We start from the raw sequence: 14,935 nt of genomic DNA, 5'->3' as shown, positions 1-14,935 counted from the left end.
GTGTAGTTCTTAACAACACTACTGATCAGGTGTATGGGGGTACCAAGATGTAACTTCGCTCCAAATCGTAGAAAATAATATCTTAAGATATCTTCTGGCCCTCCCGAAGAGCATATCGGGCTAAAATTGTCACGCGGAATTAGGAATGGAACATTTGACAGATCTGATCAGAACTCAGCCAATTCTGCTCTGGCGTAGAGTATGGGCGACACCAGAACTGGGCCTAAACCGAGAAATAATCAGCGATGTTATGGCCCTAGATAATGCAAAACGTATTAAATGGCTAGAGTACGTCAGGAGAGTTTTAATGGACATTGATAGGCCGGAATGGTACAACAACCCCGAACTAATTAGGGAAATCCCGAAGAAAGTCCTGAAAAAATTATGCATGGAGCACTTTAATATACTAAGGTTTGGAAGTGAAGTCGGTAAAAAATCTGTGCTCGATCACCAGCTGCTGTTGACTACCCATAAAATACAACCTTATCTAAACCTTGTGACTTTGGGGTTTGATCGTTTTGTCCTCACCAGATTTAGGTTTAATATTTTTCACCATATAGTCTCATTTCCAGCCAAAAACGAGTGGAACAGAACTCTGGCTGCCTGCCCATGCGATAAAGCATCTTCCCAGACCACCTTTCACCTGGTTTGGTTTTGAAAACTGTACAACAAAGAACGCTCCAGATGGTTAAAACAATACCTGAGAGGTGGGGCCTGGCGGCAGTGTAGGCCAGCGTATTTACACTTGCAACTATTGGGAAACCCTCTATGCATAATGACTATGACAATGTTCTTAAAAAGTGTTTTAAAATGATGGAACTTATTATGAACTATTAATTATTCGATTTGAATCACTTCAATTGATTTAATACTTTTTAAAAAAAAAATGCTATGTATGTTTGTATAGATATATTTTTTGTATAAACTGCTTTTATGATTTTTAACATGTGAAAATCGAATAAAGCTTTACCACACCTAGCCACTACTGATCATTTATTTTGGAAAGCGATTGATAATTATATAGCACCATGATTAAAAAGAAGTATTTCTAACATGTTATGGATTGTTCGATACATAAAGAATTTAAGTTTAAGTTAGTAGGTTTAGCAACCAATATTTGTATCGACGTTACTACGTATTTATTCCCCTTTCCTTATTCTTTAATGTTATTTTTCCATATCATAATAGAATTGTAATGGTGTAGGTACATTTATTACATTTCTGCTAATGTTCAGGATAATCTTCTAGGTACCCTTTTTGGTGCCGTTTTTTGTATAGTCTTTGCTTTATTATAAAATGTAATAAAATATTTTGAACACAAAAAATAAAACAGAACCAGTGCATTCTACTGTGTTTGCTTTCTGTGCCATTCAATGGTGGCCCATGTGCTCTTCTCATATCCATCTTTTGCAATGATTATGTAATTGCATGTCTGTTTATGGACACTGAGCTTTTTTTATGGGGTATCTATGGGAGGGAAAAGATTTCTCACCATCTCCATGTAAAATGTACTCAGTCACCCATAACTGGGTCCTTCTGTTCCCAAAGTTCATGTGATATGCCTGCATTGACATGTAGTATGCACATTGACTGAGTGCTGTGTGAGTGGTTTGTTTCTGCATCGACGTGTTTCACGCAGTTAAAGATGAGGATTCTCTGCAGGTCACAAGGCCACTTCCTATTCCCTATACTTAGAACAGGATCGGAGACCCACCTGATCACAGTTTCGCCCATGCCTTGCTTTTGGATGCATTCTATATTCAGTCCAACGACCTGCCTGAACACAACATACTGACCAACAAGTGATTTGTTTCTTGGCAGGTCTCACTGCTGATCTATCTGGGGGGTGAGAAGGCCCCCACTCTGAATTTCTGATTTGCTCGAGGCCCATCCCTCTCTTGTGGCCCCACCGATCTGTGTGTGGTTACAGACAGGATACCACACTAGCCCCTTCAGTATTCCATGTCTGCCTGGAGATCCCATTTCATTTCCCCAACTGGTGACTGTTACTACCTCTTCTATGAAGGCTCATGAGGATGGTCAGTGAACATTCTCCTCACTTTACTTGGCTGAGGTTCTCATTTTGAACCCATCACAACATGTTAGTTGGCACTAGCTTCCAATATTTGGCCCCAATGTTTGGTGAGTATGCACCAGAGCCAGTAGTTTGTATATGTCTGGACTGTAGAAGATGATCTGTAGTACTACTGGCTAGGAGACACCACATCAAGAACAGGTCTCCAAAAAGTATTGTTTTCCCCAAGGCTAGGAACAAACCTAACTGTCCTGTAAAAAGCAGGGCCTGTGATTTTTCATGTGTGGGGAGGTATTGACCTCACCCAGGAGAACAACGAGTAAGGACCAGCTGATGGAAACTTGCCTGTAGGACATCTCCAGGAACTGAAGATCACAAGGCATGCTCTTCAGCTGGCTGGACCTAACTGAGAGAAACCATTTTTCCAGAAAGTTAAATACCTGGAGGGACAATCAAGGGCTGTGAGTTTGGAGACCCTGTATCGTCATTACCTGCCCTGTACAATTTCCTTTTTTGTGGGAGCCTACATCTCACATTTCCGCACCTCGGCAGGCCATGAACATAGTTCCCTTTCACCCTAGAATTTGGGCTAGCATCCTCATGGTTGTGACTGTTCATCTCGATCATAAGACTGTTTGTACCAACTTTCTAGCCACTCCAGTTATGCAGATATTGAACCTCAAATATGCAACTGGATTCTAAAATTACCTTCCAATCTCCAGGTGCCTATCGGGGGCAGAAGGAGGCTGCCAGTGGGTGACAAAATAAAAAGACTGAGATCTGAAGATTTCCAAGGAAAGCCAAGAGCACATGAAACTGTCCCCAAAAGATCACATATTTCCATGAATGTTAATACTATTTATATTTTAGCATTTTACTATGCAGGCATTGTGAAATAGTTCGTCATCAAACCTCAGCCTCAGGAGGCGTGTCACTGGAGCCACACACTACAATGGGCCAACGACTAGAAAACTAGATAATTTCCTACTGGCAAGATCAGAACAGTACAGCACAGGTCAGGGCCTCTAATTAAGGGATGTCGAGAGGGAGCTGAGTATGGACTTCAGAGTATGGATGCGCAATGTTTTATATAGTTTTGTTACTTTACATTTTCGTTTTGGTTTATGTGTCTCCATGCGTTCTGCAACCACAGCCAGTGGGCAAATAGGAATTATTGCTGTATCTCAATACGGATATGTGTGTCTCACTTTGTCCGGATCCTTCCGGTCTGTATGGTACAAAATGTCAACAAGATATGTTATGTTATGTTATGTTATGAGGCATTTATTGAGCGCACTGTCACCATAAGTTTCCTGGCGCTGATAGGATCCTAAGTTTAAACAGAAGGAATTTAGTGGAGGTGGGAGAAAAGCAATGTTTTTAAGGATTTCCTGAAAGAGAGGAGGGAACAGGAAGTCTTGAGTGAGAGTGGGAGAGAGTTCCACAGCTTAGGGGCCAGACAAGAGAAACTGCGACCACCAGATCTAGTAAGTTTAAAGCGGGGAACGACTAGGAGCTGGAGGTGGGTAGACCTCAGGGCACGAGAGGGACAGTAAGGAGTAATCAGGGACTTCAGGAAGGCAGGGGAAGGACCAGTGAGAGCCTTGAAGACCAGGCAGTGGACCTTAAAAGCTATTCTTTCACTGACTGGTAGCCAGTGGAGTTGATGTAATAAGGGTTGGGCCGACTGCCATCTGGGGATTTTGAATGCAAGCCTAGCAGCCTGGTTCTGAACAATCTGTAGCCTGGACAGCTGGGATTTGGGGAGGCCATGGTATATTGAATTATGTTGTGATAATAAAAAAACTCAGCCCCAGAATGTGGTAGAACCATCCTAATTTAGTTTGTTGATCATCATTTTAACTGCCCCAGCGTTTTAAAAGGTTTTGTGCTAACTTACTATTAAAGTTTATTGCGACATTTTGTATTGGGATTCAAAATCTGTTGCTGTCCCCTTGGGTAAGGCATGACTGCTCGACCAAGCAACTCTTGGAGAGTTAAACGTGCAATGTAAATATGTTGGTTTTGCAGTTGGAGAACAATCACACCTAAGACCATGGGGCCATTGGTGTACAGAAGTACCCATGACTCTCCCTTCTCCCAATTTTCAGAACGTTGTTTGGATCTTAGATTCTGTATTCATTGTTGATGCATTGAGTTTCAATTGTTGCATCCTTGTACCACCAATATCCTCTTCAGAATATGTCTTGGACAATACTGCCCAAAAGTGGGACAAAAACATACTATGGTGTTCATTGTGATCCTCTGCGGGGTGTGGAAAAGGTGCAGTTCGTGTTGTGGCATGACACACATCCAAGCCTTTGGCCACTTTCTACCATCAAGCTTTCAGGATACTTTCTTACAAATACCATAGCGAGAACATTGAGGAATGGTTGGTTACTGCTACAATACGTTCAAAGCAAAGTGGATGGAACATTAAAGTAAGGTGGTGGGTTGAGTTAGGTTAGTTCCATGTTGCGCAACCATGATAGACGTCCATACTAACCTGTGGCATTTAGCTCTGAAATATATTTTTCCAAGCGTGCCCGAAGGTCTGCTTCTATGGTGGGGTGTGCATGGGAGCCATTGTCCACCAGTATTTGATGAGTGTGATTGTTGTCAAGGCAGTATAACCGGTCTCTCTGCACGTCATCAATGACATAGTTTGCAACGTAGGTCCCCTAGAGGAAAAGCAGTATGTCAAAATGTGTATCTCGCTTTGGTAAACGTGCTAAGAGTCCTGCACTATTCTGATTGCATTTTACAGGGCATATGTAAGCGCATAGCCACAAATGTACCCACTGTCTAGAAATACAAATCTGAATTGAAATACTAAATCCATTTTGTATGAACTGTCCTGATATGTTTTCTGAATGGTTGCACTTGCATTGGCATGGCTGCCCAATTGCTCCAGATTGTGTCACCCCTTCAGACAGTATTGTTTTTTAAGGTGCAACGCTGCATGCTGGGATTTTTAAGTCTAGACTGAAAATCCATGACTGCCTGATAGTTCAACATGACATGTTACACATCCATAAAGATACCTTCCAGCCTAGGCGTGTCCCCTAGGGTCCTAATAACCACACAAATGTAGGATTGCATTCCTCCCAGCCCAAGATAATCGAGAGAACAGCCATCTTATACTGGGAGATAGCCCCTTGGGGTTCCTTTTACTACCCTTTCAATTCATATGTGCTACAGAGAAGCCCCTTTATGATCGTGCTGGGTAAGTATCAGAACTGCTTGCCTGAAGTATGCTGTGGGTATGTAAAGCACCACTGTCATGCCAGGAAACACATTTTCCCAGGACAAAAAGCATAATTGCCAATCTAGAATTAACATTGACCAGATATGTTATGTTATGTGGATTTGTAAGGCTCACTAATCACCCGCGACAAGTAGGGTGCCAGTGTCAAACAAGAGCCAAACTTACGTTGGCATGAAAAGCAGTACCACAATGCGACTAGCAACATTTCTTAGGTTGAAACAGCACGATTAACACTCATGCCATGCCCCACATTGTTTTTGTTCCCACTGTGTCAGTGTCCCAGTGCTGATGTTCTTATGTTTCAGCACTAGCGTCTGTAGGCTTGCCAGTGTCACTTATGTCTGTATTAGTGGATATTTTTCAGTGTCTTTCTTTTTGCTTTACCCTCTTTAAGAGTTCCAGTGTCAATGTCAGCATCCCTATTTCCCATCTACCCGTGTCCCAGCGTCAATGCCCCAGTACCAGTGTCCCAGCGTCAATCTCTCCATGACAGCTCTTCTGTGTCACCGTTCAAGGGCAAATGTCAGCATCCCAAAGTCAATTTTGTCATTTTAGTTTCCGTGTCTCTGTGGCTGTGTCTTCTTGTCCCAGTGTGTGTCTGTGTACCCAGGCAGTGTTGCTGTGGCAGTACCCCTTGGCAGTGTTGTAGTGCCCACTGTCTATTTTGGTGTCCCAGTTTTAGCATCCATGCTTGTGACCCTAAGTCTGTGCCTTCAGTTCATTGTCTTTGTGTCATTATCCCAGAATCAGTATCCTAGGTCAATGTCAACAAATCACTACCCCAGTGTTGCCAGTGTTTCAGTGCCACTGTTCCCAAGTCAATATGCCCATGTCAGTGTCCCCGTATCAATGGCACATCACCAGTGCCTTTGCATTGGTGTCACCGCTTGAATGCTAGTGCCTGTGTCAGTGCCATAGTGTCACTGTTGGTACTTCTGTGTTAATGTCCTGCTTTCAATGTGTGTGACCCATGCCAATATCCAGATGTCACTATGTCCATGTCAACATGTCCATGCCAGTGTCCGGGCCCCTGTGTCAGTGTTCAAGTGTCCGTGTCCTAGTGGCAGTGTCCCACTGTCCATGCCTGAACGTCAGTGATCTTGTCTACTAGCGTCACTGTGCCAATGCCCCAGTGAAACACCCCCATACCAGCATTAGTGCTGCTGCTCAGGTTCAGTGTACCCATGCCAGTGTCCTAGTGCCAATGTTGAATTGCATTCGTCATTATCCCAATGCTAGTGCCCAGGTGCCAGTGCCCTGTGTCTGTGTCCTCTTTTAAGTGTCCTAGTGTCAGTGATCCTTTGCCACTGTACCCCCATCAATGTTCCTATATCAGTGTTTGTGCTCCTGTGGTAGTGTGCCGATGACAGTGTTATGTCATTGTTGTTCCCACTGTGCCAGTTTCCTAGTGGCGGTGTGGGTCCTTCCTCCTCTGATACTTTGATCCAAGCAGGAATATGCTTTATAAACACTCCGAATATACCACGATACTGCCGTACCTTTTGGGTACCAATCGACAAGAAGTCAGAAAGGCAATCTTAATTTATCTGCAGAACATAATAAAAATCATGAAAGCCAAACGAAAAAACCCAACAGGGAAATCAAAAAATACGAAACTGTTCTACAGGAAATGAACATATAATTTGAAACATAAGGCAATAAGCAAAAACTGAAAGAGAATAATGAAAAGTGAGCACTGTCAAGACCAATATCTACCCAGAAATAGAGACTGTAGGGAAAAGGAAGTACAGACTGTGATTTAGGCAGGTATGTGTGAAGTTGAAAAGTTCTTCAACCACAAACGTTGTTTTTTTCTTCTCGCAAACTTTATAAAGTCATGAATGCTACAAAGTTAAAATAAATTGAAAGAATAAATCCAGATGTCTACTAACAATCTAAATCCAAACTACATTTTTGTCGGTGAATTCACTTGCAAAAACGTTTTTAGTTGTTGATGCAAAATTTGCAATTAATTACTATACGGATGAACTTCAAGACTCTTGACTATGAGTGACTATTTAGTGGAGGAGATGCTGGTGCTCTTCACAGTATTTTCAATGTCATTTAGTCTAAACAGGATTCATGGCATATCTTTTGTTTACTGAGCAGGACTTACATTTCTACAGGACTGTTGTTTGTCTCTTTGTATGTGTTCATGTCATCTCTTAGATGCACGGGCTCGTGTTGAGGTGAATAGAATGCTTGTCAGATAGGAGTTGGGAGGTAGGGGGAGAATTCGGAGTGAGGAGCTGGAGAGAGAAGAGGTAATGCTGTGGATACCTTCTAATGGATGGCATTGCGGCAGCAGCCCCTTTGTTTTTGTGATGGGATTTCTGGTGAATCTACTAAGCACTTTATATTATTTTGCCCATTCTATGCAGCTTATAGATCTATGGGCATATTATCAACAACTAGCGATATTTATCGCTAAATAAGCTTAGCGACACTTTTTTTATCGCCACGCATCGCCGGATTTTATCGCAGAGATAACGTGCTATTAGCAACGTTTATCTCCAAAGCGATAAAATATCCAGCGATAGCGGCGAAATGCGTGAATATCGCTGGAAATTCAGCGACATTCAGTAATTTATTGCTAATAGGGACTTAACCTGAATATCCACCTCCCATTGGATGTACAGGCTAAGAAGTGGTCTGAGCAGGCGTTAGGATTTGGCGATATACACGCTTAGCGCAAATATTTTAATCGCTACGCCTGCTTTGATAATAGGCGATAGCGATGTTAGCGACTGCTTTCAGCCACTAACAGGTTGGGTACGCCCACTTTGCATGTCATTAGCGATAAATATCGCTGACATGCAAAGCGGGCCCCAATCCGCTCGCTATCACCTAAAAGCTGTTGCTAACTGATGTTAGCGATAGCTTGCTAATAGGGCGATGAAATTATCGCCGCTTAGAGGCCGAAAATGCCCGCAAAAGCGGCGATAATATCATTTTGCCTGCCTTGGTAATATGCCCCTTATATTCCTGCGGCCAATTCCTAAACAGAGGGCTTTTAAGTCGCATTATAAAGGACTGATTTAAATTTTGTTATTCAGGCATTAAGTTTGAGAAAGAGGTACACACAATGAACTAAATTAGGCGATGTTGAGGTTGTATGATTTGTTTTTATCTGATATTTAATGGCATTTTATATCTTTTTAATATATATTTCTCAATAGGTGAATTATGTATGTATAATGAATTTAATTGGGCAATGTGTACTTTAAGATTTTACTTGATATTTAATTTTTTTTATTTTTTAAAATGTATGTCTTTTATATTCTAGATGGTTAACTACTGTATTTCTTTTATGAGCTTTTATGGTTGTATTACTTATTGAATAAAGATCTATTTGAACTTGAGTGAGCAACCCAGGGCCTCTGTCAGGCTTATCCTGAAACTATCCCTGGTTTCTGAAATCACAGAGAATGTTTCAGTGAACCATGCTCACCGTCTCAGTGAGAGGGCTGCTGGTTGAGCAGTGTATCCTGGTGCAACCAGTCCCCAGGTAAACTGCGAGGACTGCAATGCTTTACCAGCATTGAGGCAACTATAGGTCCAGGTTTATGGTTGTATTGGTCGTAATTTGTGCCTAGTATTTTTGCGACCAGTATTCAATTTTGCTTACCAATCTAAGTACTATTATAGCAATTCCAACAATTTTGAATTGGACTAGGTTGCAAATGGACCTACCTAATTACTATTAATTAGGTTGGTCACTAATTGCGACTCACTTTGATTGGATACAAGCACAGGGATTGTGGTCCGCAAGGGTCCGTAGACCTCCATGTCTGTGATTGCTTTAAACTAAAGAAACATTTTTATTCAGAAAGCAGTCTGATTTTCTTAAAGGAAACTGAGCTGCTTTTAAAAAGAAACGTTTTCTTTTTTAAACGTTTCTCTGATATTTTACCTTCTAAATAGTCACCCATAACGAGACATCTGAAGTGTCACCCTTATAGGCATTTAAAAAACAATATTTTGCAAGAGAATTTGCAACAACCAAAAATTTGTTTCACTGAGATTGTTTGAGGAAGTCTGGATTTTTTTCCTCTCAATTTCTTTTAACTTGCCTCCTCCTACAGAAGGTTTTTAACAAATCAGAAATTAGGACCCACTCCCTTTGCAAATGACTGGCCACCGCAACTTGGGAATCAGTAACTTTTCAATGATTTGCAATCTCAATTTCAGTCACACACCATTGATACAGCAAGTACCAATCCAATATTTGAAATGGATGTCCAACACACCCTTCCAAATTCTGAATCAGTGTGCATCCGAAAACCTATTTTAGGAGTTGCTAAAAGTTTCGGACTTCTAAAAAGGTTTTGGTAGCTAGCCAAGCACTTGTTTGAGGTCACAAACTGTGGATCAGAGTGTTTGCGACCACGAAATGGTTCTGACTGATGGAGAATGAAGAATGATTGAGCTGTGTTGGAGATGTGTGCGGGTAGCCATTACAAGGGCAATTCCTATCATATTGCTGTCAGAGATACTAGCACTTACACAGGCGTAGTGCTCCTGTAGATATACACTGCCTGTTCCAGTATTCATCGAAGTATACAGGGGAAATTCATATGTGAACCCTGACAGAACTATTCTCACCGTGAATGTCTCTTGTAGATTTCATGATGAAATATATTTTTGATTGAACTCAAATCTAGTTAATTATACTAGTTTCGAAAAAGTTAAATCCTAATGTAAAGGGCTTAAAGGTACCAAAACGAATCAGGTAGTATAAACTAATCAAAGGGAAAATATGTAAATAGAGTGGGATTAATCAGTCTTCGACCTGTGGATTCCTGTTAAGAGTTAATTAGCAAAGGAAGGTTTTACATCCACTAAAGGAGTGCACAGTATTTAATTTCCAACTCATGGTTCACAATTAGTACAATTTTTGCAATGATGTATTTGCCCGTCTTTCGTAATTACATTTGGAAGAGTGATTTTAACATAGGCAAAGCGGAGAAACTACGTGCCCATAAAATTGTGACCAGCTGGTATGAATAGTAGTTAAAGAAACAAAAAGAGAGAGAACGAAACTCTATCTAAGGCTTGTACCAGATAGTGCTAAGAAGTATAATGAGATAGGCTCTTCCTATTCTGAGATTGTAGCTGATGGAAAGTGTCAGTGACGTAAGCTAAGGACAGAGTGCAGAGAGAGCACCTCTGTATTCTGGCACCTCAACTGGTCTTCAACATGCCCCCTTGGAACAGTGAGAGACAGGCTGCACTTCCACAAAATCTTGTAATGCACAAGTTTTTTGCCTGTAAGCAAAGTATTAAAATGTAAAACTTTGCAAAGCTTTATGGGCAAAATGTTCACATAACCCTCCATATATCCCTTCCCGTTCCTGTGCACACAGCTCTCTTATATGATGCATTATTAAGGGGTGGCAAATAATTCCAACTAAGGGGTCGATTACGTTGTCGTAAGGAAAGGATCTGAACGGCTTTCGATTCAGTCGAATCCGATTCGGAACCCACCTTCTGGATCGACTCAGGCAGGTTTCCCAACGAGGGATTGTGATGGCTGGGAAGCATTTGAACTCCCCGACTGGGTTCCGAAAGGCATTGGGAGGAACCGAGTCAGTCAGAGCAGAATCGTAGCGGTCTACAATTAGGATGTCATATTCAGACAACCTTTCCAAATCAGTTGTTCTGAAATGAATCAGCTGTCAGAATCTGACATTGGAGGTCCGCAAAAGGCCCCACTTCACCAGGGGCCTTACCAATGGGCACATGGAGGTACCCATGGGCCCCTCTTTACAACCATGCACAGTGTGGCATGCACCATGGGGTGCCCGCCACAGGTTGCACGATTTTCCCCACCGCCCCTTTTTATAATGGGGGCCTGTGTTCTTGTTCAGAACACAGGCTCCCAATGGGAGTCCGACCAAAACATTTCCGGATGCATCGGGTCCATCCAAATCACTCGGTCGGACTCCACCAATCCAAGTTGCTCGGAAAGCATTCAGGAACCGATTCAGTCGGAATGCTTTCCTGACGACATCATAATCGACCCCAAAGTGGCAGAAGCTGGCATGCCATACGAAGAAAAGAAGATTGCCTTTGACCAGGAAAATAAAGAGGTTAAGAAAAATCAAAAGTTAAACAGTTAAAATAGTATAACAATAAAAAGGCAGACCTTAGTGCATTCTGCCCCTTTCTTGCCAGTATCAATTACCATCTATTGCTTAACTGGTGAACAAGCTCTAAATCCCCCAACTGTGTTTTAAATACGCACAAAAGACACATTATTTGAGTATGTAAGAACCAAAGTCGAATAGAAACAAAAAACTTGAAACTTGAAACCTAAGCCCAAATCTAGCAGTGATATGGATCTGATATATGTCCATAATGCGACAAATGGAAGATCAGGTATTACTTAGTAATCAAGTTTCCTGATCTATGACTGACTTTTACTAAAAGGAGTTATTTCATCAATGAACAATTTCCTTTAAAAAGCATTTTTGGTATAGCAGTTTTTCTCCGAAGCAGCAAATACTAATAATGCTAAGAAGTAGAATAAAAGTGTTCTTTTGGACACCCTACAGCTCTTATGTACGTTGACAATCCTCAGATTTACCCATACTCTAAAAGTTACCAGTAACAATATTCAAAGGCCATGTTATCAAGTTTGAAATCACATTCATGCATAGTACCTTCCTAGACAATCTGAGCCCTGAGGGTCAATAGTGTCTTGCTGTAGGGACAGAACATACTTTGGTACTTTGGTGGTGAACCAGGCTGTCTCTGTTGCTGATCATTCCCCAGGCTGCGATACCAATAGCAATCATGTTCTCCTCAGACTTTTGGCTAATTGTGTTGTCCCTCACCAATTCACCAATGTATTTCATCAGTCCAAAGTGTGTGCCACCGGTGAAGATCCAGGCACCTGGAAGCAGAAAAAGAAAGTCAGGTGTGAGGAATTAGGGGTACCAAGGAATCAAACAAAAATGAGAGAGTTACCCTAGTAGGACCAAAAGGGACCGGGTAAACTGGTATTTTAAATAGAAGTGTATTTTGACACATAAGGGAATAATCTTTTGTTCAGTACCAAGGAATCAATGCAACACAGAGTGTCATGTTTCTCTGAGGCCATTTGGTAATCATCGCCTATGTTCAGGTCTCCATTGCTTTTGTTTCGCAAAGATATTGAGAAAGAGGTTCACAATGAAAAACTGAATAAATTAACAGATACTGAGTGGAAGACTGGGCTCATAATGCCCAGGTGACTAGATGTATGAAAAGATGGTTGCATTGTCAGGTGAATAAAAAATCGGATGTTTAAACTATTTGCTATTTTACTTCATTGGAGTTAATTACAAAGTGTAGAGCAAACCACCCATGGGGCAGTGATTGGCTTTGCATTGGACAGTGATTGATCTTGGACATGTGCTGGATAAAGCACATGAAATGGTGTTTACAAAATCTCGCTGTAGGCAAGAAAGGGGAAATACGATAAAATGGAGGCCTAACTCCAGCATGGCAAGATACCATACCCTGTGAATCAAGTGGTTAGGAATGAGAGAGAAAGTGAAGGCAAAGTGTAGAGTTTTGTATTCCTTCTAGTCTCAGCCACGAAGGAGATTGTCATAGAGGTCGGGAGTGCAGAAAGAGAATGCTGGTCTACTTGTCTTTTCTTGCCTTAGTGATCTTCAGCCTCATGAATTGAGTGCTGAGAGTGAAACAAGTAATTCAATAGAGAATGACTTGCAGCAATGTGGTGCAATTTGTTGGCAGGCATTGCCTTGCATGTTTTGAAAATTGCCTTGAACTTCAACTGAACTGGAGGGAAAAACCAGTGTAGGTTCTGAGGGATGGGGCGGATGTCATCAAATTTCTATTGACCCCTGATTAAGTAGCCTGCAGCATAGAAGATGACCTTCACATGGTGAAGGTGGATTCCGAGAGACCTGAGATAAGAACATTGCTCCTGTCAATGTGTGAAAGGACGAGGGTTTGAATTAAAGGTTAGAGGATATGGGTTAGAAGGACTGTGATTTTTTTCTTGCTGTGTCCTTTGAATTAGAGTCTAGGGGTGATATAAAAGCACAGGCACTGACAGCCTGCTCAAAGGGATGAATAGAATTGCTCCAGAAGCATATTATTGAGCAATGTTGTATTTGGAGCTGGGGTTTGAGGGTATTAATTAACCCCTCCCATGCTGGTGACGGAACCCCTCAGTCACCAGCCTCGGTCGCACTGTGCTGGTGACGTTGCGGTTCTGTCATGGCCCGCTCGGCGCGCCTACGTGGCGCGTTCTATTAAGCGGGCGGGGCCGCGACGGAACCGCTCCGTCACAAGCACAGCACGCCGAGGCTCGTGACGGAGCGGTTCCGTCACGAGCATGGGAGCGCCGCGCGGCCCCCCTCCTCCCTAGCGCTGCGGCGGAATTGCCGCCGCAGCGAAAGGGTTAAAATGAATTCTGCTTTGGTAGGGTTGAATAGTATCACCAACATTTAGGACTGGGTGGTGTATAAGAATCCTCCAAAGCAGTGAACATCAGCATGTGATAACACTTGGAAGTGCCTTATGGTGGACGATAATGTATTTTTCAGCAAATAGATATTGCAGAGGTTACATCTAGAGCTTGAACAACACCAAAACATGAATGGGTCCCTGAGGTGCAAGTATTGTGGGTGTCTAGAGAAGTTCATTTGGACATACTACTATATATGCTAGAAAAGAGGTGAGAGCACTGAGAAGTGTTCCATTGTTGCCTATTTGGGACAATATTGTTGAGAAAGACTAGTTACCTGGCAGTGTAAAAGAATATTTTAGAAAGGAGTTGCTTCCTTACTTTGCAATCTCTATGTTTCAGTAGGTAGGAGCATACATTCGATATTAGTAACAAGCTTCGTCTTGGAGTGGAAAGGTCCTTGCTCTTTCGAGGAGCTTGCCAAGGAATAGGTTGATAATTGGCAAGATTGTGCAAGTCAAGGAAGGATTTGGCATGTTTTCAAATGCAACGAGGAGGTGCCAGTGTGAAGTGAGTCATTAGTCAGGTGAGTTGTTTGTGCAGGAAGTGGGAGGGGTTTGGTGAAGGTGGACAGTATGTCATCATATAGGAACCAATTCACAAAAGTATTCATGAGTACAGGAACTAGTACTACATAAGTACTCTTCTAAGTGCTCCTACATGCCTTTGCAAATCATTCCCAAAATGTCCAACTCCCCATTTGTAAAAGTGCAAAGAGAGCACAGAACTTCCTGTTTAACGTAATTGTATATGAATATTCCACAAATACTCCAATTTGAATCCCTTTTTAGATATATTGGGTCAATGCACTAGGGCGTATTACAGATCGCAAAACAGTACTACTGGAGTACTATTTTGCATAAATCTACATGTGTAAGCTTTCTCTTAACCTTTTGAGTACCTTTACTGCTTTGGACTATTCACCATTTCCTTGTGCAAATTTATTCAAAAATGTAGACTTCCCTGTCTCCAACCCTGCAACACGAGTTTGAGCCAACTTTACAAGTGTACAGTTACTACAGCCAAAAAGGAGCAGTACTGAGTCCAGCATTACACATGGCCAATCACTAATACTACAACACCAACATAAAGTAATGGAGGCAGGGATTTAAAATAGAACCCCGGAGGTCAATAATGTTAAATTACA

The 14,935-nt window shown here is 41.9% G+C and overlaps 1 protein-coding gene across 1 annotated transcript in view; it reads right to left on the bottom strand.

Annotated features, from left to right (window-relative positions):
* The window catches only part of LOC144824191 (transient receptor potential cation channel subfamily M member 8-like), a 242,788-nt gene that overhangs the window by 174,002 nt on the left and 53,851 nt on the right, over positions 1 to 14,935 (bottom strand). The window contains exons 6-8 of the mRNA XM_078683347.1: positions 12,029 to 12,201; positions 4,542 to 4,716; positions 3,244 to 3,263 (exon numbers count right to left, since the gene is read on the bottom strand). Of these exons, the coding sequence (XP_078539473.1) occupies positions 3,244 to 3,263; positions 4,542 to 4,716; positions 12,029 to 12,201 (368 nt within the window). The remainder of the gene's footprint in view (positions 1 to 3,243; positions 3,264 to 4,541; positions 4,717 to 12,028; positions 12,202 to 14,935) is intronic.

Source organism: Lissotriton helveticus, chromosome 3_1 (assembly GCF_964261635.1).
Source record: "Lissotriton helveticus chromosome 3_1, aLisHel1.1, whole genome shotgun sequence".
Taxonomy (NCBI): domain Eukaryota; kingdom Metazoa; phylum Chordata; class Amphibia; order Caudata; family Salamandridae; genus Lissotriton; species Lissotriton helveticus.
The sequence above is the reverse complement of the archived record's forward strand: the minus strand, read 5'-3'. Positions and strand labels throughout refer to the sequence as shown.